The sequence below is a fragment of the Choloepus didactylus genome, chromosome 11 (assembly GCF_015220235.1).
Source record: "Choloepus didactylus isolate mChoDid1 chromosome 11, mChoDid1.pri, whole genome shotgun sequence".
NCBI lineage: Eukaryota > Metazoa > Chordata > Mammalia > Pilosa > Megalonychidae > Choloepus > Choloepus didactylus.
In genome coordinates, this window is record NC_051317.1 from 3858429 (window position 1) to 3871882 (window position 13454).

Sequence of the window (13454 nt, forward strand, 5' to 3'; positions counted from 1 at the left end):
AATCTTATTGATTTAATGTTAAGCAAAAGAAATGTGATACAAGAGAATACAATGCTGTCAGATTAGATTTATAAAGTTCATAAGCAGAAAATTAAGCCATATTTTTGAAGCACACGTTGTTAGGTAATAAAGCTGTAAAGAAAATAAGGTAGATAGGACAGTGATTACCCCTAGGAGAGAGGGAAAGGGATTAGGATTGATGACGGGTGTGCAAGTAATATTCTGTTTTTCACCTGGGTGTGTATTACATGGCCAGTCCCACGCTGAGAGCTGGAGCCCCTGCCCCAGGCCCCACACTTTAGAGGACTGTGCTCAGGCCTTCCTCTGTCTGCACCTCACCCCAGGTGGCAAGGAATCCATGGGAGACAAAGTACCATGTCTCCAGGAGCCCAGGTGCCCTTCTAGATCATGCAATGGGTGCCCAGAACCTGCCTGGCCATCCTGGGCCTGCTTCCAGGCCTCTCTCCAGACTGGTCCCCCAGAGAGGAGACCACGCAGCAAGTTTGCATCTCCAGTCCCAAGGGGCGGCTTAAAGGAGACTAAGGGCATAGGGACAGACCTTGGACTTGAGGGCTGGGATATCTTCAGACATGGGGTTGAGGCCCCTCAGGACGTGGGACAGAATCAGGGGTGAGAAGGAAAAGGGGCAGGCCATGGGCCAGGGGCCTTCATGGGTTCTCCTGCCCCAGGCCATACAAATATTAGGAACAGGTGTGACCCCAGTGTTCATTTTACAGCAATTCAATAAGCTGGACATTTATGTTTTTATCCCTTGCTCATAAGTTTGTTCTCACATTAATTTTTAAAAATAGAACTTTCTAAAATAAAATAAATGCTTAGGTTTATGCCTGGGACCTGGTAAGTGCTTGATAAATAAAAGTGCAGCAGCATCCAAACGTATAACCTACAACTCAGATGTGCTCAAGTATAATTTCATCTTGCTTAGTAGCAGGGTTGGGGTTGGGAGAGGAAACTGACAATTTGAAAGGAACTTGTTTTCTTCTGGTTTAAATGTCTTCTGGGTAAAGGTCCATTCCCACAGGTCTTCTCTTCTCTCCTCATTCTCCTTTCCTTCATGCCAGGAGGCATCTTGGCCAGCGGGAGACTGACAAGCATCATGGAGAAGGTGAGGGGTAGGTGGGGATGCCCGATTCATGCATCCTTCCCTGCAGGCTCCTGCTGATTCCATTTGGCCTCAGCCTCCCATCAGCCCCATCTACTGCTGAGGCATCTGTGGTTGGGCACTCACTGATGCTTACATCAGGCTCTGTTGCAGCACCCGCTGGGGCTGCTGACCCTCCGACACTCAGCAGCAAGCCCCCTGCAGCTTCCAGCTTGGCCCAGTACCCTCAGAAGCCCTGCTAGGTTTCACATATTCCAAGGCAAACCCTAGCAGATACGCTAACTCTTAACTCTCAGCTACCCTATTCTCTTATCTTTTTTGACAAGAGGAGGGAAAATGGGAGAAGGGAAGAATACGTCGAGCACATTCTAAGTGCCAGGCTCTGTGCAGTCATTTTCACATTACATGCTAGTTTCCGCAGCCAGTTCTCACTATCCAGGAAGACAGGCAGTGTTAGCTGAAAGTACCAGATAGGCCCTAGAGATCCAAATCTCAAGCCTTCTGGGAACCCAAGCGGATGGTCACTGCCACCTTCCAGGCTCCAAGCTGTACCCCGTATCACTGCTACCTCTAGGTTTCCTGGGTGTCATTGCCCATCAGAGTAACAGTCTCATCTTTTCACCCCTCTTCCTCCACAACCAGGTTCCAGCTTCCCTCTTCATTTGGATTTATTCCTATACTTCTCTTGGTACTTACCATGCCAGCCCACTGACCCAGGAACCCATCTGCAAACCAGAGAACTTAGGATGTTGTTTACGTGCCATTTCTCCATTGATGGTCCCCACTTTGAGCATCTTCAGACATAAACTGTGCATTGTGTGTGTGTTGGCAGGGAGAGAGGGATGGGTGAGGAGCTGTCTGCACCAAGGAAAGAGGTTAAGTTTCTTCTAAATGCCTCTCCCTCCCCTGTCCCCCATCCTGGGGGACAAACACCTTGTAAGGTAGAACCAAGATCCACAGTTGCTGCAGGGGCTTCCCCTCCGAACACTCAGTCCCTATAATCTTCCCCTACTGGGAAGAAGGTTCCTCTTTCCCTCTTTCCATCCCCAGCCCCAGGACCTCCTCCCCAATTAATTAATTAGCCTAAGATTGGAGAAAGGACTTTTCCCAGCAAAGGAACCAGCATAGACTTCCGACTGACAAGGATTAGATTTCTGACTGTGACCCTTACTGAGGGATCTTAAGCAAGTCATGTTATCTCTGTGAACTGTCTTCTCATTTGTTACTTTGTCATATTGTAAAGAAGGTTTCACATTGTTTATGGAAACAACTCATTTGGGTTTCTGTAGACACTCACCCCCTTCACCCTCCTGTTCCTGATTTGCCAGCAAATCTAAATTAAAATTCTCCCTTATTTGTGTGTGTGTGGGGGGGGGGGGCGCATGGGGGGCAGGGAAAGGATTGACTGCTCTTTAAAATATGTTTCATCTTCTTTTTTGTTCTGAAAGTCTTCCCTTGGAAAGGGCAGACGAACCACAATCTCAGCCCACACACCTTTTTAGGAAGGTAAGCCTGCTCCCCTAATGATGTGTTTGTGGGCAGTCATTCCCAGACTAAATGTTGATGATCTTAGCAACTGGCAATGGGTCTTTTTTGAATGAATGAATGAAAGAAAGGCTTTTCTGAGGTCTGATGAGGGGTGATTTACCAGGTGTTGGGGCATTCCTGCAATTACTCACTCTCTGTTTCCTTTGGGCTGGCTTGGCGAGCCAGAATCAAATGTACTGAAGCCAGGGTCTCGGGGTCTGTAGGAAATGCCCTTTGGAGATGGGTACTTTCTGGGAGTCATTTTTCTGCCTGTTCCTCCAATACCTGGTGATGCCACTTTGGGTATGTTATACACAGTTACTGTGAACTAACTCTGCTAAGAGCACCTTCATCCCACCTCCCTGCCTTGTTTGGATATTTTGAATTATCTGTGTGTGTCCTGGTGTTTTGAACGAAAGTGGGAAGCCTTGGTGTGTCTAGCATGTGCCACGCAGGAAGAGGTAAGATCACTCTGGGGTAGAGGAAATGGCAGTACATTTAGAGATGAAAAGACTGGCATTTATGTTCCACAGCCTTACTGGCTGTGTAAACTTAGGCAACTAGTTTCCTTCTGAAAGCCTGTTTCTTCACACATGAAACAGAAATGGTAACAAAACCATCTCAGAGCTAGAGTGCTGATTAAAAGTAATAATGAAGGCAGAAGGGCTTAGATGAACAGTAATGTACTAAACAGCTTACTGTGGTTAAGACAGGGGTTGAGTCAGACATATCCGGTGTGTTAGACTATACCGTCCATCAATATTCAGTGCCCTTGCTGGAATCAGGCACGGTCATGTGACTTGAGAAACCTTTAAGGCTTTTAAGCATTAACAATTCCCCACCTCCCGTTGTCATGCCCTTTGGATGGAGGAAGCATGTGTGAAGATGCGGCCCTGATGAGTCAGGTCCCTGAGTGATTAGAGTAAGCAGAGCTCCCCAGCTGTTCCTTGAGAGACCCTTATATAAGCTGGGATTGGGGATTGATTGTTACTGCAGCTAAACCCAGCCTAGCCTCACTGATACACCTAGGCACTGTTTCTTTAAGCCATTTAATAGAAAAACAATAAAACGAAATACACACACAAAAAAATGCATAAACAGTAACACTGAACACAGCACCGCCTTGGGTAAGATCTCAGGGACAGCCTGAGCTGGGTGCTACTTGTTACCGCTCGTCTTCGGAAGGGGTCGGTAGACCCCGATGACCACAGCGTGGTCCCTCTCATAGGGCTCCAGGGTCAGCTGCTCTTGAGGCTTCAAGTTCTCCTGCTGCAACTTCCTCACCTCAGATGCAAACACTGCTTCGGCGGATGCAGTGGAGTCGATGCAGTTGGCCTTGATGGAGATGAGAAAGTGGCCCCCGTTGCGCAGGAAGGTGTGTGCGTTTAAAGCCACGATGCGGGACTGGTCCGGCTGGGCCACGTCGGCGAAGATCACGTCCACCATCCCGATGAGCATGCGGTACTTGAGCGGGTGCCGGGCATCCTCGAGGACCGGGATGATGTTTGTTCGATTCTTGGCCACGTTGACCAGATCGCGGCCCGCGCGGTGGGAGAATTCGACCGCGTAGACTAGGCCGTCGGGGCCAATGATGTCGGAGACGTGGGAGACAGTGGTCCCCGAGGCGGCGCCCAGGTACAGCACTTTGGACTTGGGCTTGATGTGGATCTGGTCGACCCCGCCCAGGATGGCCGCGGCCAGCTTGGACCGGAAAGGGTTCCACGTGCGGTACTCCTGCTTCACACCGCCCTCGGTCACCGTGACCCGCCTCTCGCCGTACACCGAGTGGCCCGGCACCATGTTCAGCGTGACCAGCGCGTCCTCCGCGCCGCGGTAGATGAACACGCCCTCGTGCCGGTGCGGCTCCACAGACACGGCGTTGGCGCCCTTCCTGCGGCGGTTCTTGCCTTTGCCCACACCGCCGCGCCCTCCCCCGCCGCCGCCGCGTCCCCGGCCCCGGCCGCCGCCGCCGAAGCCGCGCCCGCGCCCCCCGAAGGCGCCCTTGCCTCCCGGGCCGCCGCCATCGCCTCCTCCTCGCTTGCCCCTTCCGCCACCGCCGCGTCCTCCACCCCAGCCGCCGCCCCAGCCGCCGCCGCCCCCGCGGCCACCCGACCCTCCGGAGCCGCCTCCGCGCGCGCCCGCGGCCGGCTTCATGGCGCGCCCTGGGCGCCCGGGTCGCTGGCGGCGGTGGTCAGGGGTCGCAGGTAGCTGGGGGGCGATTGCCAGGGGTCTCCGGTAGCTGGGGGCTGCTGCCAGGGGTCTCCGGTAGCTGGGGGCGATTGTCCCCGCGGGGCGCAGAGGCTGGCAGTAGCGGCTGTCGGCTGGGTAAGTGGCCGTGGGCTGCCGTCAGCCCCAGCTCCACCGCAGTCTCCGCATCCCCGGAGCCGCCTTTGACGCAGCGACCGCCGTGATTGCATCACACCCGCTTTGGCAACCCTGGAGCCCCGGAAGCCCCCATTCCCAGCCGCGCGCAGACACGGTCTGCTGCTTCTAGGGCCTTCCTTCCCTTTCTTCCTCTTCTGCTTTCTCGGGGAATTCTGGCAGTTCCCTTAGACCACTGGGAAAGGGGCGTCTTTGCCGGAGGAGAGGGGGACACAAGAATTGGTTTCAGTCCTTGATGTGCTACTTGCTTGCGGTGTGGTCTCAGTAAGTTTACCTGAACCACTCTGAGGATCTTGTCTGAACTTGAACAAGTTTCTTGATCTATCTGGGTCTCATCATCCCATCTGTAAAACAGAACACACCTTAAAGGTTTGTTTTGAAGTGCCGCATATACTTACCCTAGCCATGGCACATGTTAAGCTCTCTATATGCATTAGTGTTTTTGTTTTGCTTTTAAAATTTCTTTTCTTAAATATTTTCATTGAGAAATAGTTTGCATGCAATAAAATGTACCAACTTCTTTTTGTTTTGCTTTACAGAAATGAATTGCTGTTAGAGCTTTTGCCATCTCAGAGTGGCACTGGTCCTCTTACGTAAGGGTGGTGGAAGTAGAAATTGGCACAGATATCCTGACAAGACACTTTAAATGTACCTATATTTTGCCCCAGTTCTTCCACTTTGAAAATTTTATCCTTGAGAGATATGATGGTAATTAGAACTACTGGAGTAGGTGTGTGGTAATCGTGGGATGATCATCATTGTCATGAAATGGTGATGGAGGTGAAAGGAAGTGGATTAGTTCAAGAGCAATCTAGAAGATAGAACTCACAGATAAATTGGATATGGAAAGTCAGAAAGAGGAAAGTTTCAAGCCGGGGATTGCCAAAGTATGGTGGCTTCCCTCTTCACTCACCACTTAGCTCTGCTCTCCTCCATCAACTGTATTAAATCTCGGAAGTTGTGCTGGTAATAAAAGATAGCAAGAAAGTGTCATTGTTCAGTGTGAATGTTGGATAAACAGGCCAGTACTGTAAATCCCATAATGATCCTTGAAAGGAGTCAACAAGTCTCATGTTTATCTGTGGATTCTAGCCTACACTTTGAAACTCTGCTCCTTTGTTTGGCAGTATCTTCCTGAGCACGAAAAACAAAAACAAAACAAACAAAAAACCATTGATCAGCACCAAGGATAACAAGGTAGAAGCTTGTACTTGGTCAGCACCAGGGACAGCGACATCATTTGGGTCTGTTTTGTAATTTGCTGCTGGAGCTGGCTTTGGGACCCATCCAAGAGCCAGGAAGATGGTGTGGACAATGTAAACAACAGAGACCTTATTAGTCAAACTAAGTGACTGGTCCAGAGAGAGACGAAGTGTACCTGAAATCAGGGCAAGTGTCAGGCAGGGGTTACTGAATTGTTCCAAATGTACATACACACAGCTCATTCCATCCTGTATCATGATTCTTGTCTCACATTTATTGGAGAGCGACACGAGATCTGATTTTCCCAGAGGGCCAAAGTAACTCCTTAATGAGGGCCAAAATACTACATGCCATAATGTGGACAAGGGGTTAGAGAGTGCAAAGTATGTTTCCAGAGATGGATAGTTCACATAAAACACTTTACTTAGAGGCTTCCACCGTCATTACAGATTGAGAGGTGTTCTCCAAAATGACGAGTTATACTTGGTATCTTTATTTAGGTTTCCCCCAAATCATAACCTGAGACAGGGACTTCAGGCCAGGTGGCTTTTTGGGACATTATCCCAGGAAGCACAAGTAGAGTGGGGTGGGGAAAATGAGACAGGGAAGAGAAAAAGAGAGAAAATATAATAAAGCATGCATTAATGAGAAGATAATCGCTATGGGGAACTAGAGCTCAATTCCTCTTGGCATCCTCTGAGAAACTCTGTGTATAGCATCTCAGAATTGTTTCACTTTATGTCAGGAGGGTGGGGCATTTATCCACTATTTTCCTTTCTCCTATTGTTGAGAGCCATTTCTGGGGCATTAACTCCTCTGCCCTTTGAGTTGCTCCTGTGCCGGGCTCAGCAAACTCCCATGATAATGCAGAAAGCCCTCAGGAAGAGAAGCAGGCACTGAAGGTGGGAAGCTGCCAGCATGTTGAAAACTGTTTACTACAGCTGCAGGTGAACTCAGAGGTGCGTCTGAGGAATATGGAGTAGGGCATCGACAGTATCTGCTTTACTTGGCCAGTGCATCCCATATACAATCAGAACTTTGTAATTAAGATGTACATGAGCTAATAAAGTTTATTACATCAGGAAGGGAAGCTATATCATAACTGTACTAACACTACATGTAATACAGGTATTCAACTTAGTAGTCAAAACTTTCATCAGTGAGCATTCATATTTTCACTCTAGTACATAGTTGCAAGGAGGTCTGCATTTACATTCGATTAGAATCTCCCTTGTTTGCTTTTGTTCAAGGTGCTAAAGCCCAATTCTCCATAATGAATCCTCTCCTCTATGCCTCTAGGCTACTGGAGGGGATCTTAAATACAACACCAAAAGATCCACCAAAATTTTATCTCAAATAATTTAGGTACTTCTGTCTGTTCTGCCAGGTAAATGCCTTAGGAAGCACCTCTACTTATGTATTCTGACCTTTGTCTTACTACTTTCTTTTATATTGTCATTAAGTCTCCTCCACCACAATATAAGTATCTCCCAAGCCATTGTTCATGGTCTTTGTGTGAAATGCACTGAACTGGCCTTTCTAGCACACTTGCTGTTTGTTCTAGTTTGCTAATGCTGCCGGGATGCAAAACACCAGAAACGGATCTGCTTTTATAAAGGGAGTTTATTTGGTTACATAGTTACAGTCTTAAGGCCATTAAATGTCCAAGGTAACAAATCAGAAATCCGGTACCTTCACTGGAGGATGGCCAATGGTGTCCAGAAAACCTCTGTTAGCTGGGAAGGCACGTGGCTGGTGTCTGCTCCAAAGTTCTGGCTTCAAAATGGCTTTCTCCCAGGATGCTCCTCTCTAGGCTGTAGTTCCTCAAAAAATGATTCTCGATTGCTCTTGGGACATTTGTCCTCTCTTAGCGTCTCCGGAGCAAGAGTCTGCTTTCAACGGCTGTCTTCAAACTGTCTCTCATCTGCAGCTCCTCTCTCAGCTCCTGGGCATTCTTCAAAGTGTCCCTCTTGGCTGTAGCTCCTCTTCAAAATGTCACTCTCAGCTGCACTGAGTTTCTTCTGTTTGTCAGCTCATTTATATGGCTCCATTAATCAAGGCCCACCCTGAATGGGTGGGGCCACGCCTCCATGGAAATTATCTCATTAGAGTTATCACCTACAGTTGGGTGGGGCACATTTCCATGCAAACAACCTAATCCAAACATTCCAACTTAATCCTCACTAACATGTCTGCACCACAAGGTTGCATCAAAGAATATGGCTTTTTCGGGGGGGCATAATACATTCAAACCAGCACACTGTTCATTTCAGAACTGATACCTTCAAGGATGTCATGTATTCCCATGTGACCTATTAAATGGAACCCATTGGGAGGGGTGGTTAGTAATTATAAACTCTACATCTAATGAAGAATAGCTTCATGGATTTCGAGTGGTGCTTTGAGAGTAATTACTGTAAACTAGCTACAGGCGGTGCCCATTTTCCCAGATTTTGGTGGCCCACTCTTTTTACCAGGTCTTATATCAGGGCTTGAGGTAGCCTCCACTACATTCTAGCAGTGACAATTTCTCCAGCTATCTCCATCCCCTACCCCCAGCTGTCCATCAAAGTGGTCACATTACTGCTGTCATTTTTCAGTTATCTGCTAAGGGTGCCATAATCATGCTTCCCACCCTAAAGGTATGTGAGCCTAAGGTGGCTTGCTCATGTCTCTTTGCCCTGCCTCATTGCTGGTGACAGCCTTGCAACTGGTACAAACCAAGTTTTCAAATCTTGCTTCTTACCAAAGCACCCATCAGTCAGGTAGACTTTCAGTCCAGTTGAACTTGTCTCACCTATCCCATGCCTGCCCCCAGAATGCTACCAGGGCAGGGACACATGACAAGTATTAGCTTCGTAAGGGAGTTGACATGTTAAAAAACTCTTCCACTAAAGTTTTCATTTGGGGCCACTGGTGACACTGAAATATGCTTCATTCCCAAAGTTTCTTTAACAATGGGTGCAATCTATTCAAGATGTTTCCCAGTATTATGGGCCAGCATTATGGCCCATTGTGCCAGTTTGGATGTATTATGTCCCCCAAAATGATATGTTTTTCAATGCAATCTTGTGGGCAGATGTATTAGTGTTGATTAGGTTGGAATCTTTGGATTAGGTTGTTTCCATGGAGATGTGACCCACCCAACTGTGGATAATAACTTTGATTAGATTATTTCCATGGAGGTAAGCCCCCACCCATTCAGCATGGGTCTTGATTAGTCTACTGGAGCACTTTAAAAAGAGCCACACAGGCCCGGATGCTTGCTGCAGCTTAGAGAGACATTTTGTGGAGATGGCCATTGAAAGTAGACTTTTGTTGACACTTTGGAGATTCTAGCCCAGAATTTGCCCCGAGAAGCTAAATCTAGAGACATTTTGAAGGATGCCATTTTGAAACACAACCTGGGAGCAAGCAGATGCCAACTATGTGCCTTCCCAGCTGACAGAGATTTTCTGGATGCCATCGGTGTTCTTCAGTGAAGGTACTTATTGTTGATGCCTTTGCTTGGACACTTTCATGGCCTTGGGACTATAATTTTGTACCCAAATAACCCTCCCTTATAAAAGCTGATCCATTTCTGGTATTTTGCATAATGGCAGCATTAGCAAACCAAAACACTGGTATACTTCTCTGATAGCTAATAAGAGCAATTATAGTCAGGTAGGCTTTTGTTTCCAACTTACATTCATTCCTTCCACATCATGAGAGTTAGAGGCACAGCACCCCTGCAATCTGGAAAATTCGTGTAAATTTTTTTCAGGGTGTCAGGAAACTCCCTAGCTGTCTCTTGATTGGCAGATGCTGCCTCTCCCATTACCTTTATGTTGCATAGGCTGAACCTTTTTTAAAAATTTCCAAACCAGCCTTTGCTGGCCTGAAAATGCATAGGGGTAGACCCTTCACCTTCATTTTCCTTCAGGGAATCATATAAGGACTTAGCCTTTTCTCATGTGATGCCAGAGTCTACCAGAATGCCTTTTAAAAAAGAATCAATCGTGCTCTCAAAAGAATGTTGCATTTTCTACACGAGAGAGATGCCTATTTCATGATTTATGCAAATGTTTTGCAGTTGCTGGTGTAGCTGCAGCAACAGCTTCATGGATTTCCTTCTCTTTTTTCTTGATATGCCTTATGGTTGACTCATTACCACTGTAATGGCTGCCAACTGCAGCAGCCGTTTTGCCTGAATGAAGCATATCTAACAATTCTACTTTTTCCTTCAAGTTCATCACATTCTTCCATTTCTTGGGCGCACTTTCTGAACCACTGGGAACACTATGCTTGGGACGCATGTTTGTTTGTTTTTTTAACTCAGTTTTATTGAAATACATTCACACACCATACAATCATCCATGATATACAATCCACTGTCCACATTATGATAACATAGTTACGCGTTCATCACCACAATCTATCTCTGAACATTTTCCTTACATCAGAAAGAACCAGAACAAGAATAAAAAATAAAAGTGAAAAAAGAACACCCAAACCATCCCCCCCTTCTCACCCCATTTGTCCTTTAGTTTTTACCCCCATTTTTCTACTCATCCATACACTAGATAAAGGGGGTGTGATCCACAAGGTCTTCACAATCACACTGTCACCCCTTGCAATCTACATTATTATATAATCGTCTTCAGGAGTCCAGGCTGCTGGGTTGGAGTTTGGTAGTTTCAGGTATTTACTTCTAGCTATTCCAATACATTAAAACCTAAGAGGTGTTATCTACATAGTGCATAAGAATGTCCACCAGAGTGACCTCTTGACTCCATTTGAAATCTCTCAGCCACTGAAGCTATTTTGTCTCATTTTGCATCTCCCTTTTGGTCAAGAAGATACTCTCAGTCCCACGATGCCGGGTCTAGATTCATGGGATGCATGATTTTAATTGAGTTTATGTCATTTAAATGATACAAGATATGAGAAATTTGAGATGCAAAGATCACTGTGAAGACAAGATGGAATCTAACCAAGGATTATGAATACTGAATCTTTATATAATTTCCTTTTTCTTAGTTGTTAGGGTGTTAGAATAGTTAGAAGGAAAGAATTGAAATGGTGGAACTGTAACCCATAGCATCCTCTGAAATTTGCTCTGTAGCTACTTGTTAAATGGTAATTTGAAAGCTATACCTTTTTGTATATATGTTGTATTTCACAATAAGGAAATAACTGAAACTATGGTACTGTAACTCATAATAACTTTGGAAAGTGCCTATATATCTACTTGGTAAATCATACTTTGAAAGATACTATCTTTTTGTATATATGTTATATTTCATAATAAGGAAATAAGTGAAACTGTGGAACTGTAAACTATAATATTCTTTGAAAATTGCTCTCTAACTATTTGTGAAATTGCACTTGGAAAGTTGTCACATTTATGTATATATGTTATATTCTACAATAAAAAAATTTTTAAAAAAATCACTGTGAGATCACCGCGAGATGTCACACGAGAAATTGCCATAAACACACTTGACATCCCCAAACCAGTGTGTAGAACCACAGTTCTTTTACTACTAATTTAATTTTAAGAAAAAAATTACACAGCTGTTCATTTATGTTATTAAACAGTAAAATATATAGTGTACAGGTAATTTTATATGTAACAGTACATACATTTTATGTATTTATGATTTACTAAACTTTTTAAGATATCTCTATGTTTCTAGCCTTTATGTGTTGTCTGCTGGCCTTTGCATGTCATCTGCAGCTTCTGCAAAACTCCCCCAAATTTCCCATTTAATTTCTTATGCTGACCTGTGATATACCGAAACCATGATGGCAAAAGTTGCGATGTGGAAGGGATAATTGTGTTTGCTCTTCTGTAATATATGCCCTAAAGAGATGCTCATAATTGCATCTGTAACTGGGCCTCAGTGGTTAACATGGGGTACATGAATCCTACCCACAGACTTAAAAAAGATATGGGGAATTTTGCTCTGTTTTCCCGGACACCATTTCAGCAAACTGCCTAAGGAGTGATTAGCCATGATTTAGGTAAAAACCAGCTGAAATTCTGTATAACCTTTTCTCTATTTTCATTATCATTTAAGCAATCATGCACAAACTGGTTTTCCAACTTGTTTTCTTTAAGCCATGGTCTGTTTTCAAAGTCACCTGGTATGCTTGGAACCAGTGCACCCAACACAAACATCACAGAAAAAATGCAGTATTCATATATTTAAATTTACTCATCAAGGCAAAATATAAAACCTTCTTACCAACATGATTAAAACCCAAATCATAACCAAATACCAATCAGCACTTATAACTTGTTAAATAAAGTAGAAGGAGAGAAATCTCTTTCTTTTTCTAGTCTCTGGGCCTTGGAGAATAGCTTAATTCTCTTATTTGGGATCTCATTAACATTTGGCAATTACTTCTGCTTGGTGTGGCATTCCCTCATGTGGAATTAGTGGCTGGCACTCAGTAAATGCTCCAAAATGCTTAAATTGGCTGCCTTTCCAAAGGTCTTCTTTCTGGAGGAAACCCCAGCAATCATCTCTATTTCCTCATCTTATAGAAGAAGAAATTGAGATTCAGAGCGTAGCTGGCTTGTCCACACTATAAATGCTACAAGCTATCTACAAATTCATACAAACAAACAAATGAACAATCTAAAATCCCCACTACAGATGCATACAAAAATACAGTGTGTCTAATTGGTCTCCCTTCCAACCCTTAGCATTTTCGCTTTGACAAAAGCACTGTCTATACTTAGGTTACAAAACTGTTGGCATACCAGACAATGAAACAAAACAGGTTTTGTTTTGTTTTGTTTTGTTTTGTTTACCCCAAATAACTCCATGTACTCTCATTAACCTCAATGAAATTTCTATGGCCTAACTGAATATTAGTTGACCATTTTTCCACAACAGTTAATGTTGACCTTTTTTGGCTGATTTTGACAAGTGAAGTCAAAGACTGACAGAGAAAATTAACATAAAATTACCTTGATTATCACTTTGAGTGATGCCTCCCTGATACTATTCATGCCCTAATTTAATCCCTCATTTTGTAAATATTTTCTGTTCAGTGAGGGAAAAATCAAGGCTGCCAAATGACCCCTCATTTTCCCCAATATATTCAAAGTAATCTCTCCATGACCTCATTTGTATCATCAGTTTTCTCTGCTTTTGAAGAATTTCTAGCCATTGGGGAAACTTCATATATAGCCATAAAAATTAAAACCACACATTTTGATTTTGAT

The 13454-nt window shown here is 44.8% G+C and overlaps 1 protein-coding gene across 1 annotated transcript; it reads right to left on the minus strand.

The window, feature by feature from the left end:
- Positions 1-3590: 3590 nt before the first annotated feature.
- FBLL1 (fibrillarin like 1) lies at positions 3591-4804 on the minus strand. Its single transcript, XM_037799365.1, has one exon. It carries the CDS (start codon positions 4802-4804, stop codon positions 3809-3811), a length of 996 nt encoding a protein of 331 aa, XP_037655293.1. The 3' UTR covers positions 3591-3808.
- Positions 4805-13454: the final 8650 nt, after the last annotated feature.

What these genes read in the sequence shown, in the direction of transcription:
- FBLL1 (XM_037799365.1), bottom strand. Translation starts at nt 4,804, where the DNA reads ATGAAGCCGGCCGCGGGCGCGCGCGGAGGCGGCTCCGGAGGGTCGGGT.